The sequence below is a fragment of the Phyllostomus discolor genome, chromosome 5 (assembly GCF_004126475.2).
Source record: "Phyllostomus discolor isolate MPI-MPIP mPhyDis1 chromosome 5, mPhyDis1.pri.v3, whole genome shotgun sequence".
In the NCBI taxonomy this organism is placed as follows: Eukaryota; Metazoa; Chordata; class Mammalia; order Chiroptera; family Phyllostomidae; genus Phyllostomus; species Phyllostomus discolor.
The window spans coordinates 652,297-668,892 of record NC_040907.2 but is presented as its reverse complement, the minus strand read 5'-3'; the positions used below and the strand labels follow the sequence as shown (position 1 = coordinate 668,892).

The following is a 16,596-nucleotide window of genomic DNA, read 5'->3' as shown; positions in this document are numbered from 1 at the left end:
TTCCGTCCAACTCGATTCCTGAGTGGCGGCTGCTCTGTAACTTGGTTGTCATTCCGACGGGGTTGTGCTCCGAGGCGAGCCGTGTGTGCCTGTGCCGCCATCTCGACCGGGAGTCACCTTTTGTGAACTCCCCTTTGTAAGCAGGAACCTCGTGTGGGCCGGCTGGGTCCGTGGTCGTGCGTGTTTCCGAGCAGCTGCCCGCGGTGCCTCAGCTGCCGCGTGTGAGCGGCCGGCAGGTCTGCACGCCGGCCCGCGCTGAGCCCTCTCGGAGGATCCTACTACGGTGATCCCCTGGCGGTGGTGGTCTGACCCGCGTTCCCCAGGTGACGGTGGTGTCGCGGTTTCCCCGGCGCACGGCTGTTTGCCCGTCTCCCGCCGCAGTGCCCGTTCCCCACAGCTCGCCCCTCGGGTGGCGTTTGGGCGTCTTTGTGGGCCTCGAGGGTCCTTGCGTGTCCCGGACCCAGGCCCTGTGTCTGGCGTCCACGCCGCGGTGTTCCCTCCGCCCTGGCTCGTCTGCTCCTTTTCGGGAGATCTTTGTGCAAGAGAAGTTGTTACCTCGCGTGAAATCCAACCGCGTAGGCTCTTCTTTACTAGCGCGTGCGCTTGCTCACTGGTGCTTTGTACTTTTTTCCAGCTAATCCCTGCCTCCCAGGATGGAAGAGGGTGCGCGTCTGCGCCCCGAGGCGGGGCGGCTGGACCAGGCGTCACCAGGGGCGGACGGTGCCGCAGGTCGGTCCCCAGCCCGCGCGGCTCCGCAGCCGGAAGGTGGGGGAGGGGGGGCAGCGCTCGAGTCCCTTCCCGTCTCCGTTTCCGCAGCGGCGGCGTCTCTGAAACGCGGCATCTCTCCCGGGCAAAGCGAGGCCGAGCGCCTGGGACGCGGCAGCCGCAGAGTTTGGTCCCCAGCTCCTCCGCTGAGGACGAAACGCCGTTTTTATCCCGGCCCTTTGAGTGTGGCCTACTTTTTTTTTTCCTGGAGGCTTTTAGATTTTTAAAAAAGATTTTGTTTATTTATTTTTAGAGGGAGGGGAAGGGAGGGAGAAAGAGGAGGAGTGAAACACAGATCAGTTGCCTCACGTGCGCACCCAGCCGGGGACAGAACCACGTGCCCTGACCAGGAATCGAACCAGCGACCTTCAGGTCTTTGGGCTGACATCCCACCCGCTGCGCCACACTGGTCTGGGTTTTTTGTTTTTTTTTTTTTAATTTCGAGTGGTCTGAGGTTTTTCTCAGACAAGCCCCCTGGTGCTCCGGAGGGGCCCCGGGAACAACGCGGTTTCCTGCCCCCCGCCCCGCCCACTCGGCGCTGCCCCATCCCCCCAGCGTGGTGCGTCTCTCTCGCCACCGGCTCCCCTCCTGCTCCGGTGACTGCGTGTCGGTGCTCTCGAGCGCCCCCTCCGGCCGGGTCCGCGGAGACCCGCGGCGTCCACGGCGTCCTCCGGCTGCCGACCCGGCAGCCCTTTGCAGGCTTGCCCGCCACCACGGCCCGAGCAGCTGGCCGCCCGTGTCGGCTGTAGCTTCCCGTGTTGCTGAAGAGACTTGCACTGATTCACTTGAAACAGCGACAGTGACCCTACCATGTGGACACCAGAGCCTGCTGCAGCAGGAGGCAGGGTTCCCACCCCTGCCGCGATGTCGCAGGTCACGTGTCCCCTGGAAAACTGGGTGCTCGCGAAACAGGGGTGGAAAAGCCAGGCGACGTTTTGCATTGTCGTGAAAACAGTTCTGACTGTGCAGACCCCTGGAAAGGTTTTAGGGACCCCCCAGGGTTCGCATTCTTTGAGAGCCACTGCTCTGGGATGCCACCACCATTGGTGCCCACGTCCGAGCTTGTCAGGATTTATTCTTGAGCTTCAGCTTTAAATTTCTTGATTTTTTTTTTTTTTTTAATTTGTCACCTTGCTTTCTAGGAAGCGATGAGCCGGAGGACCCGGAGCTCCAGGTCGAAGCCCCTGCTCCGGAAGCCGAGGCCCAGGCCGACTCGGAAGACTGCCGGTAATGAACACGGGTGGGCAGCTGCTGTCCCCCCGAGCCCCGGGCCCGGGCACTCGGGTGGGGCATGGCGGGCGGACAAGTCCTGCAGGGCGTGCCGGCCGCACGGTGGCAGCCGGTGTCCTCTCCACACCAGTCCCGAGAGCGCGCATGGGGCCGGAGCCGACAGACGGGGCAAGGCGGCCTCCCAGGACCGGGCTCGGGCCGCTCTCCTGCGGAAGGAGCTGAGCGACCTGGCCCAGCAGCGCGCGGACGGGGAGCTCTCCATCCAGAAGGCCAGGTGAGCCGGCTCGGGGGGTCGGAGGCGCGCGTGCGCCCCGGCCACGTCCCTGCCCGGTCGGCAGCGGCGCCTTCCGTGCGTTCCCCGCGTGTCCGAGAAGGAGCCCCATGGGCACACGGGGAAGCCAGAAACAAGCTGCGCAGCCGCCCCTCGGCCGCGCGTGTGTCGCCGCCGGCCTCCCACTGCCTTGCCTGGGTGCTCGCATTTCTGGGCGGGGCCACGGCCCTTCTTTCTGGGCGGGGCCGAGGAGGTTCTTTGCTACACGTCCTTTGAGAGCAAGGTGCGGGCATCACGGCCCTTTACTCCCCAACGCTTCCGTGGCCCCTGGAGTCCCAGGCCCCCCCCGTCGTGGCCTCTGGGCCTCGGACGGCTGTCCCCAGACGCCCTTCGGAGCCGGTGCTGTGAGCCCTGCTCTGCTGTTGTGACCGCTGGGCCAGGCGCCCCATGGAGGGACGTTTGGAGCCAGGGTCCGCTGCAGGCCCCGCGTGGGTCCGGCTGTCCCATGGTCTGGACCCCTGATGAGGCACAGGCGGTGCCCCCTGTGCCCCCAGGCCTCCCGGGGGGCTCTTCAGGGCCTGAGCTCCGTGTTTGTGCTGGTGCACGGTCACCCCCGTTGGGGTGCAGGTCACATGGGTGGCCCCCTGCCAGGGTCTTCAGAAAACAGAGCAGACCCTGCACGCGTGGCGGGCTGTTGGAGACACCCCTGGGAGAGAGGGCACGGCCGCAGCCACTGGCCGGGGCCGCCTGCTGAGGCCGGGGGCGGCGGGGTCAGCGGGGGCTCCTGGGGAGGCCATGGGGGGCGGGGGACGCGAGGGCGGTGCTCCAGGCCATTTCCCCAGGTTCTGGCCTCGACCCCAGGGAGGAGCTGCAGGCCTGCTGGGGGCGGACGGACCTCCTCACCAAGCAGCAGCAGAGCGTGGCGGCGGAGACGCAGGCGGAGAGAGAGGCCCACAACGTGTAGGTCCTCGCTCTGGGGGCCGGTGGGGCGGCCGGGCGGCCGGGCGAGAGACCCGCCTCCCGCCGAGTGTGAGAAAGGGACGTGACCCAGAGTGGACGGCCACCACCGGCTGGTCACAGGGGCTGGAAGCTGGTGGCTGTGAGGCCAAGAGATTGGTCACTCGGAAGCAGGTGGCCAGGGGCGGGCTCCCCGAGGAAGTGACCTCCGGACTGGGTCCCGGTGACAAACACAAGCTGCTGTGCGGTGACGGGGAAAGAACTTTCTGGGTCGTGAGAACGTGAAGCCCGCTGGAGCCACCCAGGGAGAGGGGCCAGCGTCCTGGGGGCGGTGCGGGGCGGGGCAGGGGATGACCCCCAGGGCTGGCTTCGCCCAGGCGAGGAGGCCCCATGGGGCCGTCCACCTCTCAGGCCGCCCACCCCTCCCCCTCAGACGGAAATGGCCCCGCCTGGCCTGGGATCAGAAGGGGTTCAGGGTTAGGCGGCTGCAGTGTCCCCGGAGCCCGCAGCTCCCGGAGGGAGGAGGGAGTGAAGTGAGAACAGCCCACACCGGGTCTCAGCGGCTTGTCGGCCACTCGGCTGCTTCAGTCATTCACCGAGCCCACCGGCCCCAAACCTGGGGGGTCCCTGCTGCTCCCAGGGGCTGCCCACCGGGGGAACCGCCCCGCCCCCGCCTGGAGCGGCGCGCAGGGGCTTGCTCCCCAGACTCAGGCCCTGACACGTTTCCCGCTGTCCTCCCGGTGCCGTCGCCGCGGCTCTCAGCGCCGCCGTGGGCCGCCTCCAGGCCGTGTGCAGGCGCCTGGGCGCCGAGCTGGAGAACGAGAGAGAGCTGCAGTCGAAAATCCGGGCCGTGCTGAGGGAGAGCGAGTGAGTGCGGGGGCCGCTCCGCCCGTCTGCCTGCGCGGAGACCTGAGCTCACCACGCCTGCCGCGCCCCCCGCCGTGCCCGGACCCTGGCCTCTGCCCCTGGGGCCCCGGCCCGCCCCCTCCCCTGCCTGTGGCTCCCAGCCGCCCCCTCCCAGTGCAGCGGCGCCCCTTTCGAAGGTAGCCCCGCCCCCAGCCCCGGACACTTGAGAAGTGGAGAGCCAGGCCCCACCGGGTCGGACTCGGTCGAGGGGGGCAGGGGCGAGCTGCCGAGCCAGTGGTGGGCGGGCCTGGGCTCCAGCGACCGCAGGCCCCTCCCCCTTGGACTCGAGGGGGCGCTGGCCCGCCAGATGTGCCCGGTGGCCGCTGGTGGTGCGGGGTGCCCCGGCCCTCCCAGATCCCTGGGGTGGGTGACCCGGGCCGCCAGCCCCTCTGCCGACACAAAGAGAAAGGCCGCTCGCTCGCCAGGCGCGCCATGTGGCACATCGAGATCCGGGAGGGCCGGCTGCAGGCGGAGTGGAAGTCCGCCCAGGAGGAGGTGGAGGCCGCCAGGGGGCGCCGGCAGGTGCGGGCGGCGGAGCAGCTGCGCCGGGAGGAGGCGGCCGAGAGGAAGGCGGAGCGGAACCGGCTGCTGAGGGCCAGGTGGGCGGCCCCGGCCTGCAGGCCCCGCCTCACCTCTTCCTTGGCCTCCTGTCTGGGGTCCCGCCCGCCACAGCCCTGCCTCCCCCCACCCCCAGCTCCGGGCTACAGCCCCCTGTCCGGGACCCGCAGACACCCTCCCCACGCCCCATGCCCCACTCCCCACTCTGGCTCCCGGTGCGCCTGAGGCTGAGTCCCTGCACGTCCCGTCCCCTGACTCTGGGCAGGACCACCATGCATCCCTAAACGCGTCACAGGCCGTGGGACCCAGCACTGCCACCCGGAGGGTGTGCGTACGCCTCTGGCCCCTGGGTGTCCGCCTCTGTGTGTGTGTGTCCCCTCCGTCCCCAGCCTCTCCCCCCGTCACTCGGCTCCACCTTCATCCGGGGGCCTCCTGGAAGCCAGGAGGCACCACCCCGCGCTGCCTCATCCAACCTTGGCCTCACCCGGCTGCCCCCTCTGTGGGTTCTGAGCCTCTGGGCCCTCGCCCATGTGGCCCTGGTCCCCAGGCTCCCCCAGCCGCTCTGGGGCTCCCCAAGAGGCCCCTGACCTGCTGCCCGTGGAGCCCGGTCTGCCCTGCATTGCCGAGGGCAGTGGGCGGGCAGTGGGCAGGCGGGCGCGAGCTGGGGGTCAGTGCTGTGTGCGGCCCGCAGGAAGGCGCTGCACCTGCAGAGGGAGAACGGGCTCCGGCACCAGCAGCTGCTGGACGACGCCAGGAAGAGCCACCGGGCGGCGGTGAAGTTCCTGAAGGCCTCCTTGGGAAGGTCCGTGTGCCGGGCTGCGGGGGGGTCTGGGCGCCCAGCCGCCCGCCTGCCTGTTTGCCATTCAGTCCTCACGTCACCGTCGGGAAAGAGCGACTCCGTGTCTCTGGCTGTGAGCTGCTCGCCTGGCGTGTCCAGCACAGGACCACAGGACGCATGGGCCTCCAGCCCGGAAACACGGGCGTCGGCCCCGCTCTGTCCGTGCCCCTCAGCGTCCCCACTCGGGTTTCCTGGTGGGCGGGACCCGCTCACAGCGCCCCTTCCGCAGGGTGCGGGAGCGGGAGCGGGAGCAGGAGGTGCAGACCCGCGAGCACCTGAGGCGGCGCATGGACGCCGTGCTGGCCCTGAAAAACAGCATCACCGCCAACCGGGTGGGTGCCTGCCCCACCCCCCCACGGCCCCGCCCACCCAGCGCCGCAGCCTCACGGCCCCACCCTCCCCCACCCCCATTCCTGGGACCCCAACCCAGCCCATGCAGGCAGCGGCCTGCTCAGCTTTGTGAACCCTGCTCCTCAGAAGTGCTTCCCAAGTCTTCCTCGAGAGACTCGGTTGCCCCGTGGGGACATACGGAGCGTCCCCCCCCGCCCCGGACTCCTGGCCAGGCAGAGGGTCGGGAAGCAGGAAGGCAGCGGTCTCGTGCCCGTGGGGCCTCGTCCTCTGGGACGAGGAAAGACGAGGTCTTCCTGGAGGAAGCGACCTCCCTGGGGCCCGGGGGTGTGCAGCTGGCCAGGAGAGCAGAGATGGGGGGCGGGGCACGGCCCGCACAAAGTTGGCCAGGAAGGGCCAGGGAGCGGAGGTGGGCTGGCCAGCCACAGCCGCAGGGACAGCAGGCTCTGGCCTCCCTGCGGGCCCAGGCGGGGAGGGCTCCGGTGTGCGCGTGCCCCCATGCTGGTGCTGTGACCTCGGTGTCTTCTGTCCCCAAGGAAACCCTCCGGAAGTTTCAGGCGTGGGGTCAGGCCAAGGCAGAGCTGGCCGAGCAGAAAACCCAAGCTGAGAAGCAGGCGATCGTGGCCCAGGGGGGGGACGCCTTCAAGCACCTCTCCCACCAGCACCGGCGCCAGGAGCTGGAGGCCCAGAACCGGTGAGGGCACAGAAGGTGCCTGCCCGGTCGGCGGGATCTTGCAGGAGCCAGGGGGTGGCGGGGGGCGAGGGGTACCCATCTCTCCTTGGGCCTCCCCAGGACAGGCCTGCAGGATACAGCCACAGGGCTTCAGCCCTCCCTATTTCTGCCAAGCCCCTCCCTCCACACCCCCCTTTCCGGACCCCTGCCCCTCACCTCACCCAAACAGGCAGGGCCCCTTCTGGGCCTCGGGGCATAGTTCCGTGGGCCCCCCTTGCCCCTGGCGCTGACCCTCAGGGTCCTGACCTGCTTTCTCAGAAGCTGCTCCAGGCCCCTCCTTGCTCCCCCCGCCCTGCCCCCGGGCACTGCAGCTGCCTGGCTCGGGCATCACCCTCTGCCTCCCCCAGAGCAGAGCTTAGGATTGCCTTCTCAGCTCAGCCCACACCCCTGGGATTCGCCCTGAGGCCCCCCTTGGCCCTGCAGGCCCCTGTACACAGCTCCCCCGGTGGCACCTGCCCTGGGCGACGTGGGCCCCACGGGCCTCGCCCAGGAGTGGCCTCCTCAGACCCTGGGCCCAGGTCTCTGCCCCATCCCCTCTCCAGCCCTGTCTGGAGGGCCTGTCCTTCTCCGACTCCCGGTCCCCACCCCCACTCCCCCAAAGGCTTGCTGTTCGGGTTGAGCCAGGCGTGGCCTCCTGGTCCCCTCGCTGGGAAGCCGTGGGGAGTCGCGGGCCCTGAGGGTCACCTTCAGAACCCTGCCAACACTGCGCCCTGGGGGGCATCCCGGGCAGCTCTGCCCGCCTCTGAGTCCCTCAGTCGGGGGCAGGCCTGGCACCGGGGGGGGGGGGGGGGCCCAGGGAAGCAGCTGAGGGAGGGGAGGAGTGGCCTCCCCCCGGTGCTGCGGCGGGGCACCCTGGCCACCAGCCTGGACCCCAGGAGCAGGGGCTGCCCGTGGAGGGTCAGGGTTTACTGTGGGAGCTGGACTGGGCGGAGGGTCACGTCCCGGGTGCCCGGGGGCAGGGCTGGGGCAAGGGGCACCCGGTGCCAGCTGGGCCGGCCTGTGCCGGGGAAGGGCCGGAGAGGCCCGGCTGCAGGGTCCAGGGGCTGCGGCCTGCTCTCAGCCCCCGGCCTCCCCCCAGCGCCTTTGAGGAGGAGCAGAGGCTCAGGAAGCAGGAGATCGTGAGCCGGATCTTGAAGGAGGCGGCCGAGGAGAGCAGGAGGAGGCGGCCGCGCTCCCCGGCCCGAGCCGCGGTCCGGCCGACCCTGAGAGACAAGACGTGGGACTACCTCGCCGGCCTCGGCGAGGGGGGGGCTCCCTGCGCCCCCTGCTGCCCGGAGGTGAGCAGGCTCTCGTGCGCCCCTGCAGGGGAGCAGAGGGGCCCCTGGGGGTCACCACGGGGACTGCAACACCTCGGCAGCCCCCTGTCCGGACAGGCAGCCCCAGCGGGGGGCAGGGGGAGTGTTCCAGTGCCACCCCCACCCCACCGCTCCCTCTGAGGGACGCAGGGTGGTGTCAGGGCCCCGGGTGTGTGGTGGGGGGGGGGCCGGCCACAGGGTGTCCGCCTGGAAGCTGGCCCGTCCGGGTGACAGCTCAGGTGCAGGGGGACGACTCCCGGGTCATTGCACCTCATCAGCCAGGGGAGCCACTGACTCAGGCCACCGCTCCTGTCCCCAGTTAGCAGGTCAACACTGAAGGTCAGTCCTGGGCCAGGGCCAGGGCCAGGGCCAGGGCCAGGTTGGTGCCGCGCTCACCCAGCGTGGGTCGTCACCTGTGACCAAGGACTCCAGCCCCCCACCTGGGCTGGCAGCTTTCCTGGTCATCTCCCTCCCATCCCTCCTCCCGCCTGGGCTGGCTCTGTGCCAGCCGCCCGAGGGCGTGGGGCAGGGAGGGCAGCAGCCCCTCCTGAGCCCCGCCGGGCACTTCCTGTCCCTCGCCGTGACTGCAGCGACCCCGGCACCCGAGGGTCCACCGAACACGCTGCCAGGAAGGCCCCTCGGGCTTCTCTGTGTTGGGCCCCGTGGGGTCCGCACGTGCGTCTTAGGTCTTCCCCGGGCCCGGGCGGGGCTCGCAGCCCCCTGCCCTCACCCCCTCTCGCAGCCTCTGACCAGCCGCCGCCAGGAGGCGCCCCTGCCCTGTTCCCCCGGGGGCCCCTCCGTTACCCCGACCTCCCTCTCACGCCCCGTCTGGCGCGGGCCCCGCGCTCTGTCCCCTGAGCCACGAGGGCCCTTCCAGGGGTGGTGGTTTCCGGGACAACCGGAGACGCCACGCAGCTGAGGGTCACAGCCGTCGGCAAGAGGCTGCCTCTGTGGGCGCTGGGGAAAAACGTGCAGCAGTTGACAAAGACACTTGTGTTTTCAGTGGGAAACTTAGGGAGCAGTGGGGGCCCCGGCCTCTAGGAAGGGGAGGGGGTCTCTTCCCTCCCTGCTGGTGCAGCCCGCTCCTGCCCCTGCCCCTGCCCCTGACCAGAAGGACGACGGCGCTCCCGGCCCTGAGCCCTCCCAGATGGTGCAGAGCATGTCCAGCGAGTCCGTCCAGGCGCGCCCCGAGAGCGCCAGCGGGGAGGAGGACACCCTGGCGGAGCCGGAAATCCCCGGGCTGTGGGACAAGGACCATGAGCGGCACCAGGTACCCGCCCGCTCACCTGCTTCCCGGTCCCTGCCGCTGGGCCGTCGTCCCCCGCTGTCTGCGTCTCCCGAGTGTCCTCCCGGGCCCCGTGCAGCGCCCTGGTCCTGGCCCGGCCCGGGACTGCCGCTCTGAGGGCTCTCCCTCCCCCGAACCCATCTCCCCGCCCCAGAGCCTTCCGGGGACCAGTGTGCACGCCACGATCCCAAACTCCCCCCCACCCCCGCCTCGTGGGGCGGCCACAGGTGCAGGGACGCAGTCAGGGGACGCGAGGGTGGGACGGTGCCTAATCTCGTCCTGCTTAGTCTTGGGCAAACGTGTTTCCAGGAAGAGGCACAAGTTCACGATCTGCCTGACAATCTTTCTGAAGGCACACTGGCCATCCAGGGCGCTGGCCACTGTGCCTCTAAAGGAGCAGACGCAGCTCCGTGAGCCGGGGAGTTAGCCGATGTCTGGGGCACCCCCGGGACAGCGGCCACCGGCTGTGCCGAGTCCCTGCGGCAACCGGCCAAGGCCAGGCTGCACCCTGGGGTGGGCCTCACCCACGCTGGGCCTGGGAACGGACTGGCTCCTATCACGGCCAGGGCAAACCCACGCTGGTGCTGCTGGCTCTGGGGGAGCCCAGCCGGCCGGGCCCCAGAGCAGGGTGGCCCAGCTCGAGCTGGGGCCGGGGGGCGGGGCGAGGGCCGCAGCACACGCAGCCCCTCAGCCAGCAGCAGCGCCTGCTGACCTAGCCGGGACCCCGAGTGGACGGACCCACAGAACTCCCGGGAGGCAGACCCCGGAACGGCTCTCGTCCCCGTGTCCTGGAGGCCCCGAGTCCGTCTCTCTCCTGGAGAGAATGCGCTTCCCCCGAGAGAGACCACGTGAAGACTGTCCCTGGGGCCGATTTCACAGCACAGGCCCCCCCCACCTGGCGGCCACCCCGGGAGAGCTGCCGGGCGCCGGGCTGCCTCCGGGTCCCCTCCTCCTCCTCCTCCTCCTCCTCCGTGGTGAGGCCTCTCTGGCGGCTGGCTCCCTGTGGGGCTGTGGCCTGGCCCGGCCTTCCTGGCCTGGCTGTGCTGCTCGCTCCTGCCTCCCTCCCCCGGCCCCCCGCCCCGCCAGGCCTCCCTCTCCAGGGCAGGCCGCTGTCCCTGTGGCCCCCAGGTGTCCAAGGAGGACGTGGACCGAAAGCCCGTGGGAGGGACCAAGACGGACAAGGACATCCTGGCCCGCACCATGGAGCGGCTGCGAGGCGGGCTGATCCACAAGCAGGTGGTGTCGGGGCGCGAGTTCAAGGGCTGCCCCTTCAACAGCAAGCCGAAGGTCATCCACTTCAAGGCGAGCCCGCCGGGGGTCCCGGGCCGCAGAAGGGCCGGGGTGGGGGGCCCACAGCACACCCCTGTGCTTGCCCGGTGCTGGGGGCAACCAGGTCCTTCCCGGGGGGGTGGGCCTTCCCGGGCGCAGTGCTGCAGTGAGTGGGAGCATGGAGGGGCCGGGGGCCCTGGGGTGCTGCCCAGACCTCCCCTCCTGGCTGCACCTCTGGTCCCCGGGAGGCCGCTTCCTGCCTGGACTCTGCCAGCCGGGCACACGCCCCTCGTGGCCCTCGGAGGGGCAGCCTTCCCCAGACGTCGCCGGCCGCGCACCACCTTCTGGGCGGCGCCGGGTGCCCCTCCCACGTGAGCGCTGGGGCGCTCCGGCGACTGTCTCTTGGTGTCCCCAGGACTTCGACGTCGGCCGAGTGTACAAGAAGAAGATGACGCTGACCAACGCCACCTACACCATCAACTACTGCAGGCTGCAGGGCGTGGACCAGCACCTGCGGGACTTCATCCACATCGAGTGAGGGGCGCGGGCCAGTCCCGTCTGGCCGCGGCTGCTGTCGCCCCTGCCCCCGGGGGCTCTGGCTCCGTGTCTGGGGGTCTCTGTGGCTGCTGCCCGAGTGGCGCTGGGCGCCGCCCCGTTTCCCGCCCTGGGATTCGGGCTCAGAAAGCTGTCCCCGCTGCTACCGCTCTCTCCCAGGGCCGCGGCTCGCCCTGCATCCCCTGGGCCGGAGCCCGCCCCCGGCCCTCCCCTGGCCGCACGGGTGGGGCGCGCCAGCTGCTCCGTCCCCCTTAGCTGTCACGCCTACCCCGGGCCGCCTCGGAGCAGCTGCTCTGACTTCCCACCAGGTCTCCGACCGCAGGTGCCGTGCCTCTCGCCTCCAGAGTCCTGAGCTGTTTCCCCAGCGCCCCGTCCCGTCCCCTCCTCACGCCGTGGCCCCTTGTTCATTCAGTCGGTGACGCTGCCACCTGGAGCTCAGGGCTCTGGCCCCCGTCGTGCTGGGCTGGCTCCTCTGGGGAGCATCCCCCGCCCCGGGGTCCACAGCCCCGGCCCCTCCATGTCTCCCTGCGGAGGAGCTCGTTCCTGAACTTGGGGCTCCCTCCCCAGCACCCACCCCTCTCATTGGCACTAAAGCTCCGGGCCCTTGGGCCTGGCCCTGGGCCCCGGCCCTGGGCCTGGCTTTCGTCCCCAGGGCCACTGCGGCCACTGTAGGCCCCACAGCAGCCTTCCTGCAGGCGCTGGCCCCTGGGGACTTTGCCCACCCACACTTTCCTTCCCTCCTTCCTTCCCTCCTTCCTTCATGCACCACCCGCCCACTCGGATGTCACTGCAGGGCCCCTGCAGGCTGAGCCCTGGGAGGCAGCGGGGCGCAGCACCCGGACGAGCGGGAAGGGGCCGTCCGCCCAGCAGCGCTAGGCAGGGGCCACTCTGCAGGGCTTCCCCGCCTGGGGCTGGGCGGCCCTGGCGGCCCCGGGAGCAGCCGCCTTCTGGAGAGACGGAACCACAGGTGTGCCGCGTGTCTCTGTGCCCACAGCTTCGAGCCCCCTGGCCCCATGTCGGCCGGCATGTCCTGCGACGTGCTCGTCACCTTCAAGCCCATGGTGAGTGTCTCGGTTCCCACAGCAGGAGACGTGAAAGGGGGCTCTCCGCGCCCCGTCGAGAGGGCGGGCGTGGCATCGGCCTCCGGCTGTTCCTGAGCTCTGTGGACACACGTCATGAGGGAGGACAGCGCACGGCCACTTGGGGGGCTCAGGCGGGGCCCCCGTTGCTGTTTTATTTCTTTTTTTTTTTTGAAGACTTTATTTATTTGTTTTTAGAGAGGGAAGGGAGGGAGAAAGAGAGAAACATCCATGTGCGGTTGCTGGGGGCCATGGCCTGCAACCCGGGCATGTGCCCTGACTGGGAATCGAACCTGCGAAGCCTGGTTCGCAGCCCGAGCTCAATCCACTGAGCTATGCCAGCCAGGGCTCGCTGTTTTATTTTTATCGTGTACTCTGGGTGTCCCCAACTGCTGGGCAGAACCGCGGGGCTGTCTGGCTCCCAGCGGCGGTGTGACCAATGTGAGCCCCCTGTCGGGATGTCTGCAAGGGGCTGTCCCTCGGGCTCTGGCCAGGCTGGGACCCTCTGGGGCCACCGGTGCTCGGCCGGCAGCCGGCGGGCCCAGGCCTGGACTGTGCGCACCAGAGGTCGCCCGCGTCCCCGGGAGGGCCACGAGCGCTCTGCTGGTCGGGCTGTGTCTTTCAGATCAACAAGGACCTGGACGGGAGCATCGCGTTCCTGGCGCAGACGGGCCCGTTCGCCGTCCCGCTGAAGTGCTCCACCAAGCAGTGCTCTGTACGCTCTGGGCCGGCCGAGCCGGGGCTTTCCGGGAGGTCTGGTGGGCAGCGCGGGTGTGCGGCGTGTGTCCCGAGGGAGGGCGGGAGGGACCGGGTCTCCGCCCCCGGCCCCAGGCCCAGCGGCAGCTCCGGGCAGGTGGGGCTCCGTGGCCGCCAGCCGGGCCCGCTGAGAAGGGTGTGCACCGCCGCCCACACTGGGAAACGGGGGCAGTCCCGCCGCCGCTGGGGCCCGCTGCAGGTCTCCCCCGGGCTCACCCCTCCTCGTGTCCGTCAGCCCCGCTGGCCACACGGCAAGGTCTTCCGCCCCGTACCGGGACCGAGAGGTCCCCCCGCCCGCAGGCCGAGGGCACCAGGCCGTGAGGACGTGGTCTGCACGAGCGACGCTAACGACCTCCCCGGGTATCACTCCGCTGAGCCCGGGTGTCCCCAGACCACCCTCCATTGCTGGTGTTCTGGGCCAGGGTACAGTCAAGACTGCACGTGGTGTTTCACTGTCCGTTGTTGGGTCCCTCTCTCTTTCTCTTCGGGCTCTTGCCGTGGCGGGGACACGCAGTAGCACAGCGCCGGGCAGGGCGGCGGCCCGCGAGTGAGCGGTGCGGGGCGACACACGCATGCGCAGGGCTGTGCGGACGCCCACCCTCTCGCTTGGCCGGGTCCCTGAGTGCGTGGAGGCTCCGGCCCCGGGGGCACCCGCCCCCGCCCTTCCCCCGGCCCGGCGGCTTTCTGCCTCTGTGCGGCCCACCCCTCCGAGGGCCTCGTGCAGGCGGCAGCCCACAGCCCCTGTGGGCCTGGCTCCCTCGGGTCGTGCGCACGCGGTGCGGTCCGGCCGCTCAGGCGGAAGGCGCGGTTTCCTTCCGCTCCAGGGCGGGTCGGCCTGCAGCCGCCGGGCTGTGCCGTCCTTCCCTGTGCCCCGCAGCCTCCTTTCCCGCACCCCTGCCCTTTGTGTTTGCTTGGGTCTGCTGGAGAGACGTTTCCGTTCGTTTCCTCTTAGGTGTCCTCCCTCCTGTGTTGTGTGTGGCTGCCACGGGGATTGCACGTAACACCCTAAAGTGGTACCCCCCCGTGGGTGGCCCCGGAACCCCGCCCCACCCCTTTCTGTCCTCGGAGTCACAAACCGCATCTCCATGTGTCTTGTGTCCAGTGAGAAACTAGTAACTTGCCCTGTCCTCACCCGAGGACCTGCTTACTGACCTTGGAGAGGGGGAGGGGGAGGGGAGGGAGAGACATCAGTGTGTGTGCCTCTCCCGCGCCCCCAACCGGGTGCCCAGCTGCAAGCCAGGCCTGTGCCCTGACTGGGGATCGAACTGCTGACCTTTTAGTTCACAGGCCGCGGGGGCTCAGTCCACTGAGCCACACCAGCCAGGGCTGGTCGTTTTTTTTTTATTTTAAGAAAAGCAATTAGCCTAAAAGCTAGTGTTCCTGTAACTTTTGTTTGTAACTCCGTAATTTGCTTTCTACGTAAGTAATAGAAAAATGCATTTTAAAAATCACTAGCTTGGCCCTGGCTGGTGCGGCCCGGTCGGTTGGGTGCGGTGCTGTGCACCGGGAGGTCGCGGGTGTGACCCCGCGGGAGCGCGCACGGGAGGCCAGTGAGCGGCGCGTTCCGTGCGTCGGCCCCACCCCCACTTCCTGTCTCCGAAAGCCACGGAACGTTTTCCCGGGCGAGGACCGTGACGGATCGGCGCCGGTCTCTGAGACCACGCCGGGGACAAATCGCGGGGCGCACCCTGGCGTCGCGCAGCCCTGGCCTTGGGAGCTGCCCGCGTCCGCAGCTCCTGGCGCCGCCCCGTCCCCACCGAGTCCCTTCCCGTCCCCTGCGGGCTCCCTGAACGTGTCTTGCAGGGGCGTCGTCTGGGGTCCTGCAGGGAGCCCCCGCTTCTGCCCTCCTGGGAGTGTCCTCAGTGTCCCTCACGCCTTTCCAGGGCCGCGCTGCGCCCAGCTGCACCTCAGGCGCTCGGTGCTGAGAAGGAAGGAGGGAGCGCGCCTGCGGGGGTCCCTGCGGCCCCGCCCCCCGCCGCGCAGTCGCGCCCCGCCCAGACGTGCACGTGCTCTCTGGTCCTCCCTCTCCCGTCGTCCCTCTCCCGTCCTCCCTCTTCCGTCCTCCCACTCGCAGAGCGCGGCGGCCCACCCAGTACGGCCGCGGCGCCGCATCTCTGTCCCCACGTGCCTTCTCAGAGTCTGGTGGCCTGCAGCCGGGGGTCAGTTGCCAGCCCACCGCCCCACGCACTCCGCGCCACCTGCGCGCACCCTCTGGCTCAGGATGTCCGCCCCTCGGAGCTGGCGGGCGGACACCGGCGCCTGCCTCTGAGCGGTCTGCGTCTGCACCCGGTGGCCCTCGGGCTGTGCCCGTTGCGTCTGGGTCGCCCAGATTGCTGGCACGTGACTGTTCGCGGTTCTGTCTCGTGCCCCGTTTTCTTTCCGTGGGGTCAGGCGTGTCCCCACTTTCATTTCCGAGTTTAAGTCAAGTCTTTGGCTCTTAGTCCGTCTTGCTAAAGGCTTGTGGGCTCCCTTCATCCCGCGGGTCTTCCCTGTGGTTCCTCCGCTCTCTGCTGCGCCTGCGCCACCCGGTCGGTGCCGTCCCCTCCCCCCCTCCCCCCTGCGGCTGTGGGTTCAGCTCCTTCCTCCTGCCTCGTGTCCGGCCTGAGATCTTCCCTGTGTTTCAGTGTCCCCGGGTGCGCAGACGCTGCCTGTCCCGCCCGGCACCGGGTGCAGCTCCGCCCCCAGCGGGAGGTGGGCAGGGCTGCCAGCGCCCTCAGGGCTGCGGGATGGCGGGCGGGAGAGGAGCGCAGCGGCCGCCCCTCGGGGTCACCCTGCTCCCTCGGGGTGTGTTGGCAGCTGTCCCTGGACAAGGAGCTCATCGACTTCGGCAGCTACGTGGTGGGGGAGACCGCGTCCCGGGTCATCACACTGACCAACACCGGGGGCCTGGGCACCAGGTTCAAGTTCCTCCCGGCCTCCGAGCCCTACGACATGGACAGCACCCCGTCGGTCACGAGGCTTGTGAGTGCCCCCTCGGCCGGGCCGGAGGGTGGGGATGATGATGCCCCAAGGTCCGTCCGCTGGGGCTGGAGGGCAGAGAGCGGAGCGACCTGGGCAAAGGACGTCAGTCTCTGTGAGAACGGCGTGGGGGTCGCGGGGCAGCCAGGGCAGTGGCAGCAGGGCACGTCCCCTCTCGAGCAGGTGGTGACAGAGTGGTGGCCGCGGGCTCCAGGCCCATGAGCCCCATGGGTCCAGCCTCACCAGGGGCGCCGCTGCAGCCCCAGTGTGGGGGCAGGTCTCCCCTCCCCCAGAGGCTGTGCGGTGGGTGTGCCGCTTAGTGGGCACCCTGGACCACACCGGGGACACCCTGGGGCACTGGGGGCAGAAACTGCCCTTTCAAAGCACATCCAAGTTAGTCGACACCTCCAGACAGGAAGCACTGAGCTCCTGCTTTGTGGCTCTGTCCGCTGTGTGCAAGGTCTCAGCGAAGGCCCTGGAGGAGTTGCCCCCAGAAAGGACAGAGTGGGGGCCGCGGGGCAGTGGTGCAGCTGGCCGCTGCAGCAGCGGTGGGAGGGGCCAGGATGATTGGGGGGAGGGGAGGGGTCACTGGCCCTGTGTCCTCCTGGTGGGCTCTGCCAGGACAGCAGCTCCGCCCAAGCAGCGTCCTGTCTGTCTGTCCCCCTGCGGCCTGTGAGTTGCACCTGGCCAGCACTGTCACTCTGTTGTCAGCACAGCACAGGGGTGGGGTGGCGGTGACCCCTGGGGGAGGAGCAGAGCAGGGAGCAGCCCCAAGCCTGCAGCCAGACCGAAG

At 69.7% G+C, this 16,596-nt stretch overlaps 1 protein-coding gene across 1 annotated transcript in view; it reads left to right on the top strand.

The window, feature by feature from the left end:
* Positions 1-653: 653 nt before the first annotated feature.
* Positions 654-16,596, top strand: part of CFAP74 (cilia and flagella associated protein 74) — a 40,218-nt gene continuing 24,275 nt past the window's right edge. The window contains exons 1-16 of the mRNA XM_036025102.1: positions 654-765; positions 1,908-1,992; positions 2,126-2,269; positions 3,083-3,226; positions 3,986-4,090; positions 4,555-4,728; positions 5,379-5,489; positions 5,755-5,857; positions 6,410-6,567; positions 7,685-7,883; positions 9,013-9,171; positions 10,315-10,488; positions 10,871-10,989; positions 12,005-12,071; positions 12,715-12,804; positions 15,642-15,806. Coding sequence (XP_035880995.1) covers positions 654-765; positions 1,908-1,992; positions 2,126-2,269; positions 3,083-3,226; positions 3,986-4,090; positions 4,555-4,728; positions 5,379-5,489; positions 5,755-5,857; positions 6,410-6,567; positions 7,685-7,883; positions 9,013-9,171; positions 10,315-10,488; positions 10,871-10,989; positions 12,005-12,071; positions 12,715-12,804; positions 15,642-15,806 — 2,109 coding nt within the window. The remainder of the gene's footprint in view (positions 766-1,907; positions 1,993-2,125; positions 2,270-3,082; positions 3,227-3,985; positions 4,091-4,554; positions 4,729-5,378; positions 5,490-5,754; positions 5,858-6,409; positions 6,568-7,684; positions 7,884-9,012; positions 9,172-10,314; positions 10,489-10,870; positions 10,990-12,004; positions 12,072-12,714; positions 12,805-15,641; positions 15,807-16,596) is intronic.